This window comes from Calonectris borealis, chromosome Z (assembly GCF_964195595.1).
Source record: "Calonectris borealis chromosome Z, bCalBor7.hap1.2, whole genome shotgun sequence".
NCBI classification, from domain to species: domain Eukaryota; kingdom Metazoa; phylum Chordata; class Aves; order Procellariiformes; family Procellariidae; genus Calonectris; species Calonectris borealis.
Genome location: NC_134352.1, coordinates 49,002,128 through 49,023,337, shown reverse-complemented (window position 1 = coordinate 49,023,337; position 21,210 = coordinate 49,002,128). Strand labels below are relative to the sequence as shown.

General features: G+C 42.3%; 1 protein-coding gene across 3 annotated transcripts; it reads right to left on the bottom strand.

The window, feature by feature from the left end:
* Nucleotides 1-164: 164 nt before the first annotated feature.
* HACD4 (3-hydroxyacyl-CoA dehydratase 4) lies at nt 165-19,984 on the bottom strand. Of its 3 annotated transcripts, XM_075137888.1 has the most exons (7): nt 19,873-19,984; nt 15,860-15,963; nt 14,774-14,901; nt 8,435-8,547; nt 5,753-5,859; nt 4,911-5,042; nt 165-4,199 (listed from the first exon to the last, which is right to left on the bottom strand). In XM_075137888.1, the coding sequence occupies exons 2-7, from the start codon at nt 15,954-15,956 to the stop codon at nt 4,117-4,119; spliced, it is 660 nt and encodes a 219-aa protein (XP_074993989.1). In that variant the 5' UTR covers nt 15,957-15,963; nt 19,873-19,984; the 3' UTR covers nt 165-4,116. The 3 variants fall into 3 exon arrangements, with proteins under 3 accessions (XP_074993989.1, XP_074993987.1, XP_074993988.1); XM_075137886.1 differs by lacking the exon at nt 165-4,199 and having other exon boundaries at nt 4,629-5,042; XM_075137887.1 differs by lacking the exon at nt 165-4,199 and having other exon boundaries at nt 4,629-5,042; nt 14,774-14,871.
* Nucleotides 19,985-21,210: the final 1,226 nt, after the last annotated feature.

Below are 21,210 nucleotides of genomic sequence, written 5' to 3'. Positions count from 1 at the left end.
ATTTCTTTGAGGGTGGTCAAACACTGGAACAGGCTCCTTAGAGAGGTGGTCGATGCCCCACGCCTGTCAGTGTTTAAGAGGCATTTGGACAATGCCCTCAATAACAGGCTTTAACTTTTGGTCAGCCCTGGAGTGGTCAGGCAGATGGATTAGATGATCGTTGTAGGTCCCTTCCAACTGGAACTATTCTATTCTAAATACTCTAGTGTACTCCACAACTCTGTGTGTTCAGCACACAGGACATGGTTTGAAGTAAAACCTTTTGAAAGGCAGGTAAGTTGGCTGTTGGGTCCTCATTGTGAATCCTTTCACTCTATAGTTCCATTCCTATTGGGCTGCTATACCTGCAAGTATACACATAGCCTGTGATGGAGAGACTATTCCTCCTGTTGTGTGCTAGTGCTGGAGAAATGAATAGGATTTTTGTTTCTAGGTGATCTCTTTCCAAATAGAGACAATGACTTTGAAGAACTGAGGTAGGCGAGTTAGTTGGTACTGCATTTTAGATGTGTGGAAAGGCATCAAAGGAAACTGGTGGTAGACATACTGGTAGGACAAGTTCTTGTGACTCCACCATAGCTGTCCTGTGGGCAAACAGAAGGCATAGTTTTTTTCTTCTATCTTTAGCACTTAGGTATAATTTCTTTTCCACGCTGTATGTGTTTCATTTGCAAATTTATGAATTCAATCTCACAGTACATAAGCTGTACTAAAATTAGTGGTTTTTTAAATGTCAGACAAATATAGTAGTCAGATACCTTTCTGTTCCTAAAGAGTTTGTTTAATTACCTCCCGAATGATATTTCTTCACCCTTGTCTATACAGTACATTATTTTGCCTGTGTTTATATAGATATGTAAGAACAATTGATTCCAATATCGGATGGTCTAAATGGAGATAAAGATGAGCTGGGATCTCAAGACTGATACAAGTTTTGAACAAAAATTTAAGTTCCCAGAGGTGGAAAGACTTGGGCAACTTTAAGCACCTTTTTGCCTGCCCAGTCCTTTTCCAGAAGAAGCTTTTCCAGAAACTAAGGTAGAGCATTGGAGCTGAAGTTACAGTGGCCTGCTGTGGTCACACATGGAAGGCTGGTTCCCTGGATCTCCCAATTGCCTGCCTCAAGTTACCTCTGCACCAGAAGGAGGTGGGGAAGTCTTCTGTCATTAACTTCATGTCTTTTTCCTGCAGTTTAGGTTTGGGGGTCTTCCCCATAGCGAATTTTAAAGAATTTTTCTCCTATTTCAGGCTTTTAGCCAGCTGTAAGAATCAGTGCAAAGGGAGAGCATCGCATCCTGATTTTGTTTTTTTTAATGTAAAACAATAAACATGGCTTAATATGAATATCTGTGATACATTTGACCTTGGCTGGCTGCCAGATGCCCCTTCAGCCACTCTTCTCACTCTGCCTCCTCAACAGGGAGAAAATAGGATGAGAAGGCTTGTGGGTCAAGGTAAAGACAGGGAGATCATTTACCATTTACTGTCACAAAAACAGGCTCGACTTGGGAAAGAGTAATTTATTGCCAATTAAAAATAGAATAGGATGGTAAGAAGCAAAGACAAAACTAAAAACACCTTCCCCCCACCTCTCCCTTCTCCCTAGGCTCAACTTCACTCCTTCATTCCTGACTCTTCTACCTTCTTCCTCCCCAAGTGGTACAGGATGGGTAGGGAATGGGGGTTGCACTCAGTTCATAAACCTTCACCTCTGCTGCTCGTTCCTTTTCATACTGTTCCCTGCTCTAGCATGGGGTCCCTCCCGTGGAATACAGTCCTTCGTCAACTGCTCCAACATGGTTCCTTCCCACAGGCTGCAGCTCTTCAAGAACTGCTCTAGCATGAGTCCTTTCCATGGGGTGCAGTCCGTCTGGAAAAGACTGCTCCAGTGTGGGTCCCACATCGGCCACAGTTCCTGCCAGGAACTTGCTCCTGTCTGGGCTCTGCATGGGCTGCAGCTTCCTTCAGGGCACATGCACCTGCTGCAGTGTGGGGTCCTCCACAGGCTGCAGTGTGGATATCTTGTCTGGCGTGGTCCTCAGTGGGCTGCAGACGGACAAACTCCTCCACCATGGTCTTATCCATGGGCCACAGGGGAGTCTGCTGCAGTGCCTGGAGCACCTCCTCCTCTCCTTCCCCATTGACCTTGGTGTCTGCAGAACTGTTTCTCTCACATTTTTCTTACTCTTCTTTTCTACAACTGCTGTGTAGCGTTTTTTACCTTTTCTCAAATATGTTTTCACAGAGGTGCCATCAGCGTTGCTGTTTGGCTCAGCAGGGTCCCGCGGTGGCTCTGTTTTGGGAGCTGGCTGGAACCAGCTGTGTCTGGCATGGGGGAAGCCCCTGGCTTCTTCTCATGGAGGCCATTCCTGCAGCTCCCCCACTGCCAAAGTCTTGCCATGTAGACCCAATACAGTATCAGTCATGTTTCCTCATACAAGGTATGTTAACTCCAGGCAGTTTGGCGACAAACACATTAGATTGAATTTCCAAGGGGAAAAATGTCCATGTTTCACCTTTAGCGTGTTATATAGTGGTTTGATGTGAAGTGTTCTTATTCTGGCTCTCTTCTTCAAAGCTGTCATCCTATTCAGCTGCTCTATACATTTCTTCACGTTGTCCACACTTGAATCAGTTTGGGTCAGACAGTAGTTCAAAGTGGAAGTACTTCTGTTTCTCTAAGTTCCAAATTCCTACCCTGTTTGCAGTGCTTTAAAAAAAAAAAAAAATCCAGGGTTGACCCTATACTATTGCATGCATGACCTTATTGCTTATGGTTTGCAAATACTCCAGTGGTCACAATAGTCTGCAGGCATTGTCTGCCACATATATTAAATAAATAAAAATTATAGGAGGTGACCTTTCATAAGAACTGAGTTCATCAAGGCCAGCTTCACTCTTTCCTTATATACCCTCTTAGGCTGCATGGTTTAGAAAATTGTACAGGCAAAAACCTTTTCATATTGTGGTAATGTTAATTTTCTCTTTAAATATTATCTTCCCTCCAACTATTATCTTTCCTCCCTCCCCCCAGTTTTCAGTCAAGCTCAAAAAAATAGCCTCACTTTTCTCCCCCACCTGCTTGAGTTCAAATGTCGGTGATAATCGTTATGGATGAAACATCAGAAAAGCCCCTGCCGTCTTCTAAGCAGTTACTTGTCCATTTTTGCCTGTACAGTCCACTGGGTTGCTGTCCGTATTCTTCATTCCCAACCTTTGAAGAGACTGTGTTCTAGTTGCATTCTCACAGATAGTCCTACAGAAGTATGAGGAGCAACGCACTTGAGTAAACTGGCTAGAATTTTGCACGTGGCTTTTGATAGTCATTCACTTCCCTTTAAAGAACAACATATATTTGGCCAGACTATATCACACTTCTTTTGCATCTCTCTCTGCTGTTCAGCATGGAAGAAAATCCTTGTGGGGAAAGAGTTATTATTACAAGTTTTTACTTCTGACCCTTAAATATCTCCTCGAAAATATAGTAGATGATCACTTGCCTTTGTGGTTTAGCTGCATTTTCTGGAATCTTGTTTGGAGAAGTGAAGGTTGGGCCAGAATGTGAGGGATCCTTTGTGAATGCCTGGGGCTAATCAGCATGTGAATCTCATACATTGCAAAGTTTCCAGCTTCTGCTCCTTGAGAGATTCCAGTTCTAGCCAATTTAGCATTTATATATATGAGGCATATACATGTTGGCCTAATATAAAATAAGCTTATAGATTAAATGGTACTGTCATTACAGAATATCTGTTGCTAATGAGGTAAGAATTAATACCAAAGTAAGGGTTGTTAGTATGATTGTGAGTGGAGGTACTCTTCAGTTTTTTTCGGAGTTCTGTAATATATGTTAGAAAAAATACATTCATTTTTAAAACTCCTGCCATTTGAAGTCAAAACTTTCAAAAGTAACTAGTTATTTTGACCTGCTCAAAATAGGTGCATTATTTTTTAGGTGCATTAAAGAGACCTGCCTTCTCTGAAAATTCTACACAGCAGATAACGTACATGCAAACAGGAGTTTTGCATTGAAAATCTTCGTCTAATTTCTTCTTAACCTATGAATTGCAGCAGCCCACTGGGAATATATTTCTTATTTCAAAACAAAATACCAGTTTAGCTTCTTTTCTTTTTGATGTTGCCTGTCCCTAGGTGTGCCTTTCTTTCGGAGAAGAGGTTCTGGATGATAAAGCACATACCTGAATCAAAACACAAAATGCTATAAGAATAAGAGAGTAGAGTCCAAAGTGTCTTCAGTTCATTTAGAAGGAACAGTATGAGCCTTCATCTGGTAACCTTGCACAGTTCCATCCATGAACTTAGGAACAGAACACTGCATCACAAAGATGAGATCCTTCAAATTAGTCTTAAAGCCAATGACAGAAAGAAGACTTGGCTATAATGCAGCCAAATTCAGTTCAAATTTTTCAAAAGTATTTTGTTGAGAAGGAGAAGGGGTCTATTTACCTGCAGATTTTGGATAATCCCTTTGGATAATCAAGCTGTGAAAGTCTTAATTTACATACAACTTCTCATACCAGCTAGGAGGAATGAGGAGGGGTTGCACAGAATGAGATTATGATCAAACGGGAAATGATTTTTTTTTTTTTTTTTAAAAAAAAGCAAACTTCAGTAAGTAGCTGTAAGGCCAGGATCATTGAAGCAATTTTTATATTTTTGTTCTGTATTTTTATGCATCGCACAACCAGTGATTCTTCCAAATTCAATTATTTTTATTGAAAGACATTGGAAATCAAAACAGCTGGTGATGAATTTCCCTGCAGTGGTCTGCAGGAGATGTGGCAGAGAGAGTTCGAGTTTGTGAAAGCACCTATACTGATTTGATTTTTTGTTGCCATAGGCATCCCAGCTGTGTTGAGTCCCAGCTTTCTGGAAGATGAGATACTTACCTATAAACAGCACTAGCAGGTACGCTTTCAGAACATAGGGGAAGTAGATTGAGAAGGCGAATGGAAGTGGTAGCTTGATGGAATATGTGCCAAAGGATTCAAAATATGGCAGTGATACACAAATTGCAAATGCTGTAAAATAACATGGAAAATCTTTAGTCAAAAGGAGGTGGAAGATCATCAAAAAGCTTCATATAAAAGTCAGTTACCTTTAAGGCACAGATAGCTGTATTATATGCTGAATTTACCATGTCATTCATATGCATATGCACGTTGTTCTCTCCTTGAGTTCAGTTTTGTAGATCTGAGGTGCTAGTTGCTCTTAATACTAGAATTAGCAAGCATTTCCTATTCAGTAACAAGTCCCATCATGCCTGTAGTTGCACTGCTTTCCATATGATCTCAGTGGGCACATTTCCTGGTATAAGTATGATAAGCTGCAAAGTATGGCTTGAGCCAGTAAGGTCAGCCTCAGTGAGGGAGAAGGCAGCTTTGGGACTTGCTGTCTAATGTGCTCAGTCTGGAATGGGGGAATCGTGTCTCTTGTGGGGGTATTTTCCTGCTTTACCCAGAAAAATGAACATTTTCCTATACTGCTAAAAAACAAAACAAAACCAGAAAAAAGCCAGACACACAAACCCCAGAGAACCTCTATTAAGGAAAAAGGTACAGAAAAGAGAAAGGTAGGTGACATACAGGTTAATATGAGAGGACATAAACATTTATGACTACTTTGGCAACACAAAAAGAAATAACTTAAACACAAATGACAATTGAACTGATCAAATTTTATTGAAGAAGATTAAGGAAGCAAGTTGTTGGTACCTTTCCCGTCTCCTTACCTTTAGCCAGAACTGAAAGGGGATAGAGTGGGATGCGCAGTGAGAAGTTGAGCCATGTCAGTGGTAGGTAGTATATTCCCGTCCTTGCTAACATGTTGTAAGTGTACCTGCACCAAGAGGAACGGCAGATGAGCTCAGAGGGAATGATCATGTCTTTAAAATAAAGATATATTATGAAAAATCTAAGGGAATTGCAGGAGAGCTTGGAGCTGCCTATCTGAGAAAATTTCAGAGCAATACTGCAGCAGTTTTGTTCAGGCTCTAATCGATGTCTGAAAGTAGATGGTTGATTGTTTCGGAAGGGTTGCCTGTGGTGCTGCCCTAGAGCAGGCAGACAGCAATACAGCCCTCCAGCCCAAAGGCTCTATCAGAAACCAGGGTGATTTCATATTGGTCCATCAGAAAATGGATTTCAGATAGGGATGTCACAACTGAGAGGGACAGGCAGAATATGACTGTTGCTTGGGACTGAGAAAATGCTGATTAATGACTGCTGAACCAGCTAAACCGCTACTGAAGGAGGCTAAACAGCAAGGTAATCAAGGTACTTAATCCTCTGTAGTACGGCTGCCCCTCCCCTGGACCTCAGAGGGGTAGTAGGTGCAAAAAAAGCAATTGCACTCCGATGTATTGCAGCATTTTATTCTTACTGCGGCTGTTACTGTTGCTGACTGGGAGACCAGACTACCTAGGAGTTCAGTCTCCAAAGGTGAGCTGGTTTGATCTAGAAGTGGTACAGCAGCTTTCCAAACACCGGAGAAACAGGTCTGATCGCATTTTTGGTCAGGTGAAAGGCTTTTTGCCCTGTGGTCTTGCTAGAGATGTGAAAATAAGGATTTTTCTAAGCCACTGTGAGCCAGCACCGTTTCTGACAGATGGAACCAGCATTAAACAAACTTTCTGTATTCCCTTATTATTAATTCATTTGACTAATTTTGCATCATTCCTGGACTGTAGAAGAGTTTGATAGGCTATAAATGTACCATACTCTCTCAGGTTTGCTCTCTGCAACCTCAGGATTGCCTCCATTTTTTATTATTACTGCTTTTAAGGCATAATCTCAACCCAATACAAAAAGGAAACAGCTACTCCTCTCTGTACACTTTCTTGGGCTGTTTATGGTGTAAGCAGGAAAGATCAGATATAGAAAACCTTGCAGAATGTGCTCTCAGTATATCATTAGCCATAACGCACAGGATATTTATGTCCCTGAAGAACTATGTGGAAGAACTTGTAATACTTTAAGACTAGTTGGCTAAGGGATGGGATAGATTCATGCACGCTTTTAGACATGAACACTTCTTTGAGATGCTAGGACGTGGCACAGATGCTGTAAAATGAATCGGGTAAGAATTCTAAATCTCTGAGTTGTATAATTGCGTTATTATTTGAATTGGTCATTTGCTGCTATAGACCACAGTATCTTGCCTATTAATCGGCTGCTGTTATTGCTATGATGCTGGACTGTGTTTTTTAGCAATGATAGAAAATAATGATACATTGATAGGACTATTATGCACTGTCAGGATTTTACAGCCAATATTGCTTACACTTTTGGCCTCTCTCCAGCTGCACAGAACCCTTTCGTTTGAGATTAGGTTCTACTATTTTAGCTTTACAAACTTCAAAAAGAAATGGGATTGAGCAATAATCCAAATAATTAATACAAGTAGTATTTTATTAACACATGTAGTACAATTATGCTGCAGCTGACTTAAAATCTTTCTTATCAATCCTATCTGACACTTTTCTTTTTTGGATCTCTTTTATAACATACATTTCCTTTGCTGCCTAAATCCATATTCCCCAGTCAGTCCCCAAAGCAATGTATTTAAAATAGCAGAAATCTGTTTTAGCAGAAAGAAAAAGATAAAGAAAAAAATGTTGTTCCCATACAGAGGTTGCCGTGAGGGCTATATCTTAAAATGCTTCTTAATTCCATATGTCTTCCCTGCTGTAAGTCCACAAACTGAGGTCCATAGAGGCTTAAGTTACATTTGAAAAATGTTACTGACTTCAGATATCGATGCAAAAGTCAGTAATGTGGAATTTTCACCATTATACTTTTACCACAGGGAGATACTGGTAACCTTCCACCATACAAAATTTTTGAAATAAAAATCCTGAATTGTATTCCTATCTATTTTGCCTCACGCGCGTTGTCCCTGTGGTGTGATATATGCCCTACTACACCAAAATTCTCAGACTCTGCAGCAGGAGTTCTTGGCTTTTTGGAAAGCACAGTGCGATTAACTCAGAATAGTCTTTCCGTCTTAGTAAGAAGTTCTGCCGGTGCTGCCCTACTGTGCTGTCAGTCTTGGATCGAAGTGAGATACTAAAAAAAAATTTAAAGAAATAGGATTGTAAATCAGTTTCGGAAATTGCTGTTCCCCGGGAGGTAGTTGTGATTTCCTTCTAAATTTTTGTTAAAAAGGTCAAATCCTTTGAACTACAAATGTTAATGCAACAGTTTACTTCTGTAAGTCGCTCTGCCTCTCAACTATGCTGATTTTTGTAAAAATCCGTAAGTAGCTTATAAGGTCCAAGCTTTTATTTAAAATGGATAATATGCTTTTCTACCAATTTCGAAATAATGAAATGAACCTGCAGCACAGCGGGGGGGAGTTTCTGCTTGCAAGAATGACCCATTTTTCCCTCGTGGTTTTGCCATTGTCTCCTTACCTGACCACATCTAGTAAGTTCCAAAGGAAAAATAAAACACACACGATGTATTTCCCTTGAACTTCTTCCTGACTGTTGATCACGACAAATAAAACAATTATTCTCTCAGTGATCTGAAAAGAAAAAAGAATTGTGAATTCAGGTGGCACCTTCTATAAGCTCTCATTTCTGTGCCATTTGGCAAAATAGGAGGCCACAGGTGAATCCAGTTTGCTTTACACAAATGCTCCCGTGAACGTTTCGCTTCTTGGCCTGCTTTCGTTCAAGGCCCCCTTGGCCTCCAGCTCGGGGAACTGGAAACTGGTGGCTGCAGCACCGTAGATGTGCGATGGTAGGGGTGGAGGTTTGCTTGCCAACGGGGATGACCTGGGCTTGTAGCCCAGGAAGGCGGTGGATGAGCCGGCTGAGGTCGTGGGAGCAAGGACTTCTCCCACTGCGCCCAGTGCCTGGAGGGCCGGCGGGGGTCCGCTTCCTTGCTTGTAGGCTGCCTGGGAGGCCGTGGGATACAGAGGGCCCGTGGGTGGGTAGTATGCCAGACGGTGCTCATCTCAGAGTTCCAGCTCTGCTTTCCCTAGCTTGGAGACCTGCGTCCCAAGGGATCTCTCTCAGGTAAGATTTGCAGAAAGGAGGAGGAAAAGTAGAATTCCTTATTCTTCTTTCCTTCTTATTCCTGGCTAGAAGTGGGTTTAAGCTTGTCATTTATGTGAATTATTGCCATAATATTTATGTCATAACATTCTCCTAGTGGTTGAACCTTATCTGACCCACAAGGTATGCCTTTACAAATGAAAAGATATAAAAGTGGATTAAACAGGCAGTGTCTCCAGCTTAAAAAAATACTTTGGCAATATTAAAGCTCAAGAGATTAAAAACAAGTGTGTCTTTTTGCAGCTTTCTTGGACAAGTTTCCTATCGGTATCCATGCCTGCCCTGTAAAATGAATACATCTGTAGTATTCAGTACTGCCAACAGTTGCTTGTGAAACTCCCCCAGAACCGTACCGGTTCAGTCTGATTTACACTCTATTTGAAAGTGTTGAAGGAGAAAACATGCATGTATTCTATGGTATGAATCAGTATAGCTTCACTGAGTTTTTTTATACCCACTGCCATCTCTTCCGTAAGGTGCCTTAGATTTAATGATTGTATGGGTTAAGATGTCAAGTCAGTGAAAAGTCATGAAATGAAAACGGATTAACAAGGTGGTTTTTACAAGCGCAGTCATTCTTCTTCACTGGTTTCCCCGTTTCCCTTACTCCTACCTTAAACGAAATAAGAAATTGGCCTGTCAGTAATTCTGTGCGGTAGTTTTGCTACATAATGTTTACTGGTTCCTGCGTGGAACATCTTGGCTGCAGACTTTTTTTGCAAACCACATCTGTCAGATAAAGCAGCCATCACTTCACTATTCAGCAAAATTACGTGAGAGCAATTTTTCATACAGAAAGAGAGCATGTCCATTCCCTGAGAGATCTGGTTCCTCATCGTGAAAAGCACTGAGGGACCACAACAGATAACAGTGGTTTTGCTGCCTCTCACCCTGCCCTTACTGTCATCTTGTGCTGCTAATCCCATTGGTCCCTAACTGAGGCGTTGATTTCTAAGAAGCTCAGATGTTGACAGACTTCTGTATAGATGGGCCGGGAAACAGAGAGTGAGAGGTAATAAGTCCTGTGTTTGTGCGCTGATGCTGAGGAACGTGGCAAGAACATGGGGGAACTGGAAGTATTGATGCAGGATCTGAAACCAGATAGAACAGAGATAGGAGAAGCATGGTGGGACAACCATCACAAGAGGGAAATCAAAACAAAGGTGAAACTATTGTGTGAGCATTGAATGGGATTGTGTGCTGGAGAGAATAAATAAATTAGAACTGAGTTAAAATCATTCCGGTGTAGGGTGGTAAAGGAGTGCAGCATTGGTGGTGTGGGCATTTTGTTACCGACCCTGAAATCAGACTGGGATGTGGAGAGTGAGTTCTGCAATACTGTTAATATGAGAGAGATTTCAGGGAATTGCCACAGGGAATTGTCTCACCTAGAGACCAAAGCTTTATCACGATAATAAAAAGGTGGATGTGTTTTTAGATGTGAGAGCTGGCAGATCTTCCAAATGGTCACTTGCTCTTCAAGAGATGGCTGGGTGGAAAAGTGCTAGAAAACAGCATGGGTCAAGTGATCAGGAGCAGATCCCATTTCAGTGAGAGAAAAGGGTAAGCAGTAGACAGGTAGCTACCATCCCCAATTTCAAAAGGATGAGCACTGGCTATGGAGACCCACAATTCAGCCTCGTGGTCTGGGAGTGGAAGAGGCTGTGGATTTCCTTCTCTCCCCAGGGCACGAGCAGGTGCACAAGAGGCAGTGAGTATCACCTAGCTGGGGCTCAGCAGACTTCATCAGAGGATTCACGTTTGGGAAGGAGAGCAGTGAAGGCACTCAGCCTCACGAGTTGCAGATAATGGGAGTCAGTAATCGGACTGTGTAAAGTAGGTTAAGCGCCTGCAAGAGCAGGGAACTGGACCTGACACAAAGCAGGTCCCCTGTAGGTCTTCTGTTCCTGTTAGACTGCAAACCATGGGATGCACAAAGAGGCCATCAGAGACTGAAACTGAAAACCGCCTGTGGCCTTGCTCTGCCATTTGCAGGGCAGGATACAGGCCTGGCTGCTCAGGGCAACAGAGATGTCCTCATGAGGATAGACAGTGGCATCCTATCTCTTTTCTGTGTAAATCAGGAGATTGCCTGCCTGCTTGCCTTTATTCCCCTTAAAGACGTTGTGCTCTTTTCTTTCATAGCACTCATACCTTTAGGTAACCCACACAAATCGAAGGTAGATGCAGGGGTTAGTCAGAGGCTGGGGACCTTTTCATCAAGTGACAAGGCAGGGTGCTACTTGAAGAAGAGGGTATTCCAGTACCTGGAATATCGTGCCCCTATACACACACATCTGTATACATATATACATGGAATTGTGTACATATATAAATACACACACGTACATGTATGCATATGTGTACGTGTGTATATACACACATACATATATACATATATAAAAAGCATGTGCTGCTGCTCAGCCTTGGCTCATTTCTTCTATGTATCATCTGTCCTTGCATGAATGAAAATATGGTATTCTCTGTTGCTACTCTCTTGCTTAAAAAAAAAAGCAAAACTAGAAGTCCTATGTATTCATGTTCATAAAAAGGAAGTATGTGCTGACATCTCACAAAGTATAAATGTAACGGTTTCATTTTTCATTCCTTCTTATTCTTGGTGTTAAAATCAAACTGGAATTTCCTTCCTCTCCCAGCACTGGTCTCTCACTGGATACAGCAAGTTCGGTAGAATGGCATAAATTTCTGCAAGGCAGCCTGGGCATTTGAAGCAAGTAACTGAAACACAGCAAATTAGTCTAGCTGAGGTTAGGGCAGGAGCAGGCAGCACATTCACTTCCATTTTTGAATGACTGTGCAGTATCGTACTTGGTACCTGAAACTCTTACATAGCTCTTTGATTTACTGAGTGTTTAAAAAAAAAAGTAAGAAAAGCGCTAGTAAATATTTAGATTAAGTTAAAAATGAATTTACCACAAAGTCGTAGTACATTGCTTTTGTTCTGGTAAATCCAATCCTGTTTGCACAGGATGAAGAACTGGTGTTTTGTTCATAAAAACGCCAGTCTTTTCTTACATCTTTCCTACTCTCTGCCTTGCCAAAGTACCAGTCCCATCAGACTCTACTCCTTGGCCAGACTAGTAAATTTCATTATCCTCTGTTTTGGCAAATGCAATGACATGTGGCATGTTCTCCTGTCCTCCTCTCAATCATTCATGCTGCAAATGCCCTGAGAGACATCCCTTTGCACCAACTTTGTCACCCTCCCTTGTCTTCCCTCCCTCCAGAACATCCATCACACAGGACTTGTCTTTCTTTCATGGTGTGACTTGGTCTTGGCCTACCCAACCCTTCTCAGGTGCCTGGTGGCCTGAGACTTTGTCCCTCAATGAGGCCATCCTGAATGGGTTTTTCCAGAAAACACCTTTTTTTGCTTTTCCACTACCTGTAATGTGTATCTCAAAGCGTTCCTTGTAAATGCTACTAAACCATGATAAATAGGATATTAGGCAGAAATCCTTCATTCAAACTCTGCTTAAATCTTGTCTCTGCTATAATGCCTACAAAACAAGCAACCACCACAGGGATGCTTTCACAGCTTTGTTGTATTCAAGGTCACATTACCTCCACCCATGTACTTGACATTGCCATAGCCACCTGTTCACTCATCCTAGAGATCACCTGAGATGAACTTCACTGTGGATATGCGTGTGTGTGCGTGGCCAGAGGGATGCATCTAGGGGTATGTTTTAAGCTCAGAGTCAACACAGAACAGGGCAACCACTATCAAATTCCTGCAACTTTACCAGTGCCCTGACTGCGTGCAGTAGGCCAGTAGGCTGCGGTAAGGTAAGCATTTCTAACTGCCTTTCCCCAGTTCATTGTGGAAAACATATCTTTTCTTTTTCCTAAGAGGCAGGGTGGAAAGTGAGGCAAGGCATATAGGAGTACTGTTGGCACACAACTGCTCGATTTGCACTCTTGACAGCAAAAGCAGAGCAATCCAAGTGAAAGCAGAGTCTACACCAAAGAGCTTGTACACCTTGCTTGGACAGCATGAGACTACTGCTAACATCAAGGCAAGAGAGTTGTGTTTGCGGTGAGAGAACACCTGGGGAAAGAACCGAGTAGGGATCCAAAGCTATCTTTGTTGTGAGGCAAATGTTTGGAGTCACAGTGCCGTATCGTTCCCTTCTCCATGCTGCCCTGGAGAGCACTGCAGTAATTGCACTGCCCAAGAAAGGTCACAGTTTTCTTGCTCAGAATATCCGTTTCATATTTGGTGTCTTTTGTGGCGACACAGAGCAGTGTTTGTGCAGGCTTCCCTGATCTCTGCTTCTGTAGGGCTGGGTAGGAAAGGAACAGACTATGTCAGGGCTGGCAAATGTGTAAACTCTGCCAGGACAAGCCTTGCTTTAATGACTATTAGCATTAGCAGGCTGCTCTTCTCTCTAAGAGACGACGTGAGGTTTGTTACAGGACGCATTAGATGATAGGATACTTTTTTTTCCCCTAGATTAGTGTAAAAGCATGTAGATTTAGGCAGGGAAAAACAGTTAATTGCATTTTGACGAATTTGCTACCACACTTAGTGAGCAGCATAAAGAACAGGGAACTGTATTAGTCAATCAATTTCTAATGGAGATTTAAAAAGAGGAACATCTTCACCCATGCAATGCATCATTTGACAAAAATGGGCTATCCGGAAAACTAAAAACATAACTAACTACTCTTAGTCTTCTACCTTCTGACTGCTGAGAGCAATACCGGTTTCACCGTTATTCAAATACTAAGGATTGGAAAGGTTTGAAGGTACACTCAAGTCAATATTTTTGCTTTTTCCAATACATTAAGAAAAATACCAAAACCTGATATTAGCTCCCAACAGAAAACAAGAGTGTGGTAAGGAAAATGACAGAGAATCATCTTGTTTTCTGCTATAGCATGTGATCTTTTGGCTGGTTTTCTGCCTACAGCTGAACATATGCCCTGTAAATCCCTTAACAGCATCAGAACCTCTGGATGTTGCCACAATTTGCCCATGTCTGGGTTTGAGAGGGCAGAGACCCTTACAGCAAGAATATGACAATTTTCCTTTCTTTCCCCTCCCAGCATTAATTCTTCTGCTTCAGTCCCCTAACTTCTCTTTCTTAATCAATTCTTTTCCTTCCCCACTCCATGACTGCCAGCAAACCCTGTTTCAGGAGGCTTGGTGTGCTGGTGATTTTCTCACTGCCATCCCTTTGCTACCCCACAAAATCTTGTCTTGTGCTTGTCTACAAAATAAATATGCACTTGTCAGTGAGGAAATGGCATGGAAAAGAATTAGCTACTGAAACTTGGGCTCTGAAATGTGGTCTTCTGGCTGTAAACGAGTTGGCTGGGGAGGCAGTATCCTCAGCCACCTGTGGCGCCCTAGAAATGGGGGCTGCCCCATTTCTGCAGGTGGCTGCTCCTCTGGACACCTTCCAGGTCCCTGCTGTTGTGGGCTGGGCATGGGGCACTCACTATACCATTTCACTCAAAAAGAAAAAAGTTGAGAGAGCAGCTCTTTCCCAAGCCAGTTCTGAGGGCTCAGTTCCTGCAGTTAGGAAACCATTAGCAGACCGAGCTCCCTGAGGAAGGCTGCAGGTGGACCATTCATGGTAGTTCAGCTTGGGCTTGTCCCCAGGGGCAGCCATGGCTGAAGTGTGTAGGTTGTGGAAGGAGGGTCTTGAGAAATAGACTTACCTGCAAAAACCTGGGGAAGAGACGGCTTTTATCAATGCCGATGAGGATGTGTAGGATCTCCAGTAAAGATAACAACTGGCAAAGGCGCATTACAAGGCCTATGGAGTAAAATGTGTCAGCCAACGAATCTACAGACAAAATGAAGAGGAAAATTAGAGGGTGGTTATATAGTAAAAGTCTGACCAACTGCTGGGTTTGCTCTTGCCCTGTCAGCACTTAAGATGACGAGAGAGAAAGTTCACACAGCACCAAACTTTTGGGTAGCTTCGGGGAGGGGAGGAGGCAGTCCACTCTCCGTCTGTGGCTCTGACACAGAGGCAGGAAGCTGAGAAGAGAATGGGATCCCCTATGCTTGATGCACTAGCAAACATTGTGCAGGATGTGTTGGTTTAGAGATATCACTTTAGGATATTTCTAAATACGAGGAAATGTTGAGGAAATATATGAGGAATGTCTAAACATGAGAAGATGTTGAGTTCCTGCCTATATCTGAACCCATGGCACTTCCTAAAAGAAGTAGACCACAAAGTAGGTATTTTATGTGCCTACAACTGTTCACCATTATAAATAATTTTAAATTTCCAGTCACTAGTTTTCTATTTTTGTGCCTTAACCCCAGGCAACAGAAAGAGAAATACGTTGTAATGTTTTTGGAGACAGAGAGTCATGTGCAATAACCACAAACATACTCCCTCCTAGTGGCTTCAGTAAGATTAATATTCACTATAATGGCTGGACCTAGTCTATGTCCATTTAGGTCTATGTCTAAGTCAAATGTTACTAGTATGCTGCTGAATATTAAAGCTCATTAGCCAAACAAGAGCTTCATCACTGATGTGATACAGGCAGAACATAGGTACCAGTAATTTGTTCATCCTTTTTAATGGAAGAAACAATGTTTTTCTAATTGAAATTAGAGCCTCTGGTATTGGACAGGTACAGGTATAGGATATATACAGGTATATACAGGTATATATACAGGTATAGGATATATACAGGTATATATCCTAACTTCATCTCTCATTTGACGTTTGTGTGTGTCACTGCCTCTTGAAACTTTTAATGAAAACATAGAAGGAATCCTACCTTTTCCAAATGACATGAACCTGATGATCATATTTGTAAATATCCAGGAATGTCCACAGAATTGCATTAGGTCATACACAAAGAGGTAGGTGTTCATGGTAAAGCTGTGGAGGTGAAAATGATAAAGCAAACTGTATGACTTCCTACAACATTCAAGCTTTTCGACCTGTAGAAATTGCACCCTCTTTGGATATGTTAGGAAATCAAAGGAAAACAGCTGAAATGTGAACAGATCAGTGAAAACTAACTGCGTCTGTCAGTGGTCACACAACAGTACTCTACTCTCCCTAATGGATCACAGGCTCCCTTAGGTTGGTATACCTAAGATATGCCCAGAAAAATTGTCTGAGTTTCCACCAGTTATGAGAGTGATCTGTGACCACACAGTGAAATTTGTGCCCCCAGAGGAAAAAGTAACTAAACAAAGACATTCCACCAAGTGCTGGATTCAAGCCCGAGCCCTTTGGCTTGGCTCTGCCTTGACGGTGTGACCAGACTCAGGGGGCTGCTGGGGTCGCACCAGCCGCAGCCCTGCTGAGGGCCTTGGACTCCCGCAGACACCAGCCTCGGGATTTCTGCACCTGGGTGAGGCTTATCCTCTTCTTCCCAGAAGACAGGCCTCTAGCATGCACTCAAGACAGCTTAAAGTACAATGCGAATAATTTGCAGTGTCTTCAGCATAGTTGTATTTATAAAAACATAGGTGAAGAAATGGAAGAGAAGGCCACATATCAGTCTGCTTCAGATGCAGTCTGAAGGGTATCTGTCTTTCCCTTTTTTAACCAACTTGTTCTACAGGTTTTCCAGATAAACATTAAATTAGTGTCTTTGTCTTTCTGCACAGCCTGTGTTTCAAGGTGCATTTGATAAAATGAGACTTCTCCTATTGGAGCAGACTAACTTTTGTAGCTATTCTAACCAAATTTTCATAGGTAATCTGACTTTTTGCAAAACTTCATAGGCTCTGGAGATACTTAATTTCCCTTCCTCATAAATGTATTTTCTTCTGACTTATTCCAGAGAGAAAGGCTTGCCTGTCCTCTAGCTATGAAAAGGACTGTTTACATTTTTGGGAAATGAATTTGTTAAGTTGGTACTAGAATTTATCTCCTATGATTGACCAATTAATTTCCTGCCCCAATAAGTATTAAGATCTTTTTAAGTTGCCCCTTGATCCACTGTGTTCATGTGGTATGTCTCTGCCATTAAACTTTATTTCCTTTGTATCTGTACATTAACAAACACAGTGAATTTCTGTGTTTAGAAATATCTAAATATGATAAATGCATATACTTCATTCCCAGCATTGGACCAAGACCATAAATAACAATACACACTTCTGTAAATTGATCTAGATAAACTGATCTTCTAAATTTTTAATCTAAGTATATCCTAGAGAGGTCATAGAAAATGCCTTTCTTCCTCTCTTCCTGTTACACAGGATGGCTGCTATTCATATCATCACTTCTACAAGCACAGAAGGATTTTTTGGCATAACTGACCTCTCAAGAGACATCATGATACTACGAAAATAAGACATATAAAGGCCCAGACAAAGGAATGTATTCCATAAACACTCATTTTGGGAAAAATATGATACAACTGAATTGGACTAAAGTTCAGTGAGCTCTAAAAATACTGACCCAAAATCCCATTTTGCTTTATTGCTGAATGACACTTTGTTCTCTCTTGTGGTAAGAAAAAAAGATGGGACACTGTACATTACAAAAAGGCAAAAAATTAAGAACATTGTTCTGATTTAAGAAACAGCCTTATTACTGGATGGATAGGAATTACTGCAAGGGGTATGAAAATTACAGGAACAGTTACAAAAATCTCGAGGCTTTCCAGTCAGCACGTCCACCAGTCTCTTTGGTCTGATACTGCCATGTGGGCTTTGCACGGGATGCAAGCTGGGTTTCTCTCTTCTTCTGAAGTTTAGTTTGCTACATCTGTCTCTCATCCTCAGAACTTGTCTTTCAGTGATTTGGGCTTATTTCCCAAACTCTTCCTCCATTGGCTGGCTAGAAAATTGTTGTCTTTACAATTCTTAAGCAGCTTAATCTTGGCTAAACAGGGCGTAACCAAGAGGACATTTGCAAACACAGCTTCACACTAGTGTTTTGGCAATATGGCAGCTGTTGCGTGTTAGAACTCATCATCTCTAAAATGTACTGGCAACTACTGAAACGTATATACACTGTTGGCATTTATGGAGGGCCGCATATTCCCAATGAAGAGTAGAGATGTGCTGGTGGGCAGCGTGCCGGTGTTACCTGGAGGACCAATCTCAGCCCCAGAGCTGCGAGCAGCACAGCTCCCTCACTTGGTGATGCTCTCCACTGTGTGAAGGAACAGCCCTGATCTCAAAACGGGGTTTCATCCTACTGTATTAGTGCCCACACAAAAGGTACCCAAGATCAAGCAGAAGCCTTTGGCAGAAGTGAAAAAATCTGCAGAGAATAAAAGGTGATTTCAGTGTAATCAAAAGAAACTGAAATGTAACTGTTCTCTAAGGTCTTTCTCATCCAAAGGCTGATCTCTTTACCTAGAGAACCAGAAGCAGACTGAGGATAACCTATTTCACTGTCCTAACAGTTTTGTGTCACAACACAAAATTCAGCCATCTGCTTCTATTGAAAGGTCACTGGCAGAAGAGATGGGCTTTAATCAGATTTCCTACTCCCCTCGGTTCACAGCAGGCATCATACCACGTTTACCTCACAGAGCCTGCTTCTGCAGCACCCTTGCAGACAACACACTGACTAGCAATCACCAGAGAGCTGTTCAGTTCCTGACCCTGCCCCAGACTTGCTGGCTGACCTTACAAACCCCGCTTAGCCTCTCTGGTGCCTGGTTTGTAAAATGGACTCACTGCTGCATTTATTCCTTGTAGCGTGATGTGCTTTAACACTTCCAAGTGGCTTTCATTTGAAGGCATTGGGGGAGCACTGCACATTTGAGTCCTCTGCCTGCATTGATGACAAGAGAAAGAAACAGATGTGGGTCTTGCAGTAGAGAGACCCAGAAGGCTGGACTTGCTGTCTGTTGTTTTGGTTGTCAGGTCCACATTACTTACTGTGGCTGATTTTATACCAAATACATTGAAATGCTAGGGATGCATTTATCATATTTAGGATCAACCTTGCTTAGTGGAAAACTTTATCTGCTTTCTCTCTGGGCTCAGAACCTAGGAAACTAGATGAAACATAAGACCCCTCAGAACTAGCACACACAGCAGCATGGTACCAAACGTCCTCTTTTCCCTTTTATTCACCAGCAGAGATTTTACCAGTGATACAGTTTTAGCTTGCAAAGCCTGCCGTATTTCCACAGGCAGAAAAATAACGTAAGTATAATTGTTGCATTTTATTATTTTTACCATGAAGGTCTTCAGTGTGTCTCTGTGGTAGCTATCATCTGAGGTAAGTACGGAAGTAGGTGCCCTCAGTGTCTGAAGGGTGGTCAGGACCATGTCCCCCGTGAGCTCAGGTAGCACAGCAGCGGCACCCAGCTCGGGGCAGCCCTTGGGCCAGCTGGGTGTCCCCTGCAAGGTGCCGGGATGAAGACCATGCTCAGGTCCCTCTCAGGGGGGTTCCCACCCAGGCCTGTATGAACTGAGCACTTCCTTGCCTTCAGAGCTATTGCACTCTGCTGCCTTCCCGTGCGCCCACACGGGCTGGCCGCACATGAGGAAGCAACCCCCGCGCTGAAACCAGAGAGCGATGTTCTTTTTTTTTTTTTTTTTTTTTTTATTTCTGCAGGAAAGGTCTGCTAGAAAAGCCCCTCTGCTGACATGGTTTCCTTTTGAGTCACAGTGGTCTGAACTTCTACCCCTTCCCCCTCCCACCCCTGTGACAAGCTGGAAGCGCTATAGCTCAGGAAGAAGAAAGCTGCTGAGAACCACTACAAAAGATGTACTTTTCTCCCACAGGCACGTACCCTCCCACTTTTTTCCCCCCTTCCTTTTTGCATTTGAGCACTCTAGGTCAACTGTGCTCAAGAGATATTACCTGTTGCAGGGGTCGGATTGCTGCTGCTGCTCCTGATCTTTCTCCTTTTTTCTCTCTACAGCTGCAACAGCTGTTTGTTGAGATCACCCCTCCTCTTTCCTCTTCCCCCACCCCATGACGTCACCGTATGTAGCACTGAGCAGGAACAACACTGCACTGCCCAAGAAAGGAGTTTCTAACCCCAAATATCACCACTCCATTTGCCCTGCTCCTCACCCAGCCTAGCCTAGCCTAGCTTAATCTAACCTAACGTAACCTAACCTAGCCTAACCTAGCCTAAATTGGTTTCTTGCTGTTGTACCAGTAAGCTAGTCTGTAAATCCCACTAACTTTGTCTCTTAACCCAGAGCAATACTTTGAAGGATTACTGGAGAAAAGAAACACAAAATTATAAAAACCTGTTTTTCTCTTCTGTTTAAATCATCAGCACTACAACAATGCTAACAACACTATTAAATTATAAGGAAGGCTGGGAGCATAGCACAAAAGGAGCACTTTAAATTACTTCATATAGGGGAAAGAATTTTCCACTTCTTATCTAGGAATCTCTATTTATTCATGCCCCTCTGAAATATGGGCACTACTGGCAGAGGAAACATATGCATGCATCCTAGTTTACTTACGCTGCCCTCTCAACGTAAGTCAGGTGGAGAAGAATGTCAGAACATGTTTATAAACTCCCTTCTGCCAATAAATAAGTTTTCCTACTGGCGCTCATGTTGAAAGCACATCCCATCCTACAGTAAGATTTGAAATTTGATGTTATGACTGAAGAAGTCACCAAGGTCATAATGAGCATAGGATGTTATGTGTAAGGTACAGGGCTCATAAATCCACTATTTCATGGATACTCACATTCTTCTTTGGGAGATGTAGAATACAATTCAGCTAGTGGGTTGTAGTAGATCTGGCCAATCAGACCTGATGCAGACCCTCAGGATCTGTTTTTCACAAGAAAAATCCTTCCCTGAAATACAAGGTTTTTTCTGTGTACACTCATAGTTGAAAACGCATGTAAGGTCTCTTTAGCTGTGTGATTTGCAGTGGTGTTTTTGTAATGTGATGGCCTGAGGGTATGAGAAAGGAAGATCGGAAACAAGAGGTAACAGCTTTTATTAGACTAGACAGAAGTGGGAACACTTCCAGGCACACAGGGTTTGGAGAAAGGCTTTTATGCTTAAAACATTTAACGATTTTGTAAGCTGCAAAGACATTCAGGCGAAAGCAATTATTAAATGACACTATTGGAACATGAGTTAGCTGGGTATGGGGAAGACTAGAATAAGTCGTGGAAAAAATCTAGCTTTTATTTTTGGAAAATAAACTTTCTTCTGCACT

What these genes read in the sequence shown, in the direction of transcription:
- HACD4 (XM_075137886.1), bottom strand. Translation starts at nt 15,956, where the DNA reads ATGAACACCTACCTCTTTGTGTATGACCTAATGCAATTCTGTGGACAT. An exon ending in TCTTCCCCAGGTTTTTGCAG is followed by an intron (nt 8,548 to 14,773) that starts GTAAGTCTATTT and finishes TTTTCTTTTCAG; the next exon opens with ATCACTGAGAGAATAATTGT. An exon ending in AACTTACTAGATGTGGTCAG is followed by an intron (nt 5,860 to 8,434) that starts GTAAGGAGACAA and finishes CTCTTGGTGCAG; the next exon opens with GTACACTTACAACATGTTAG.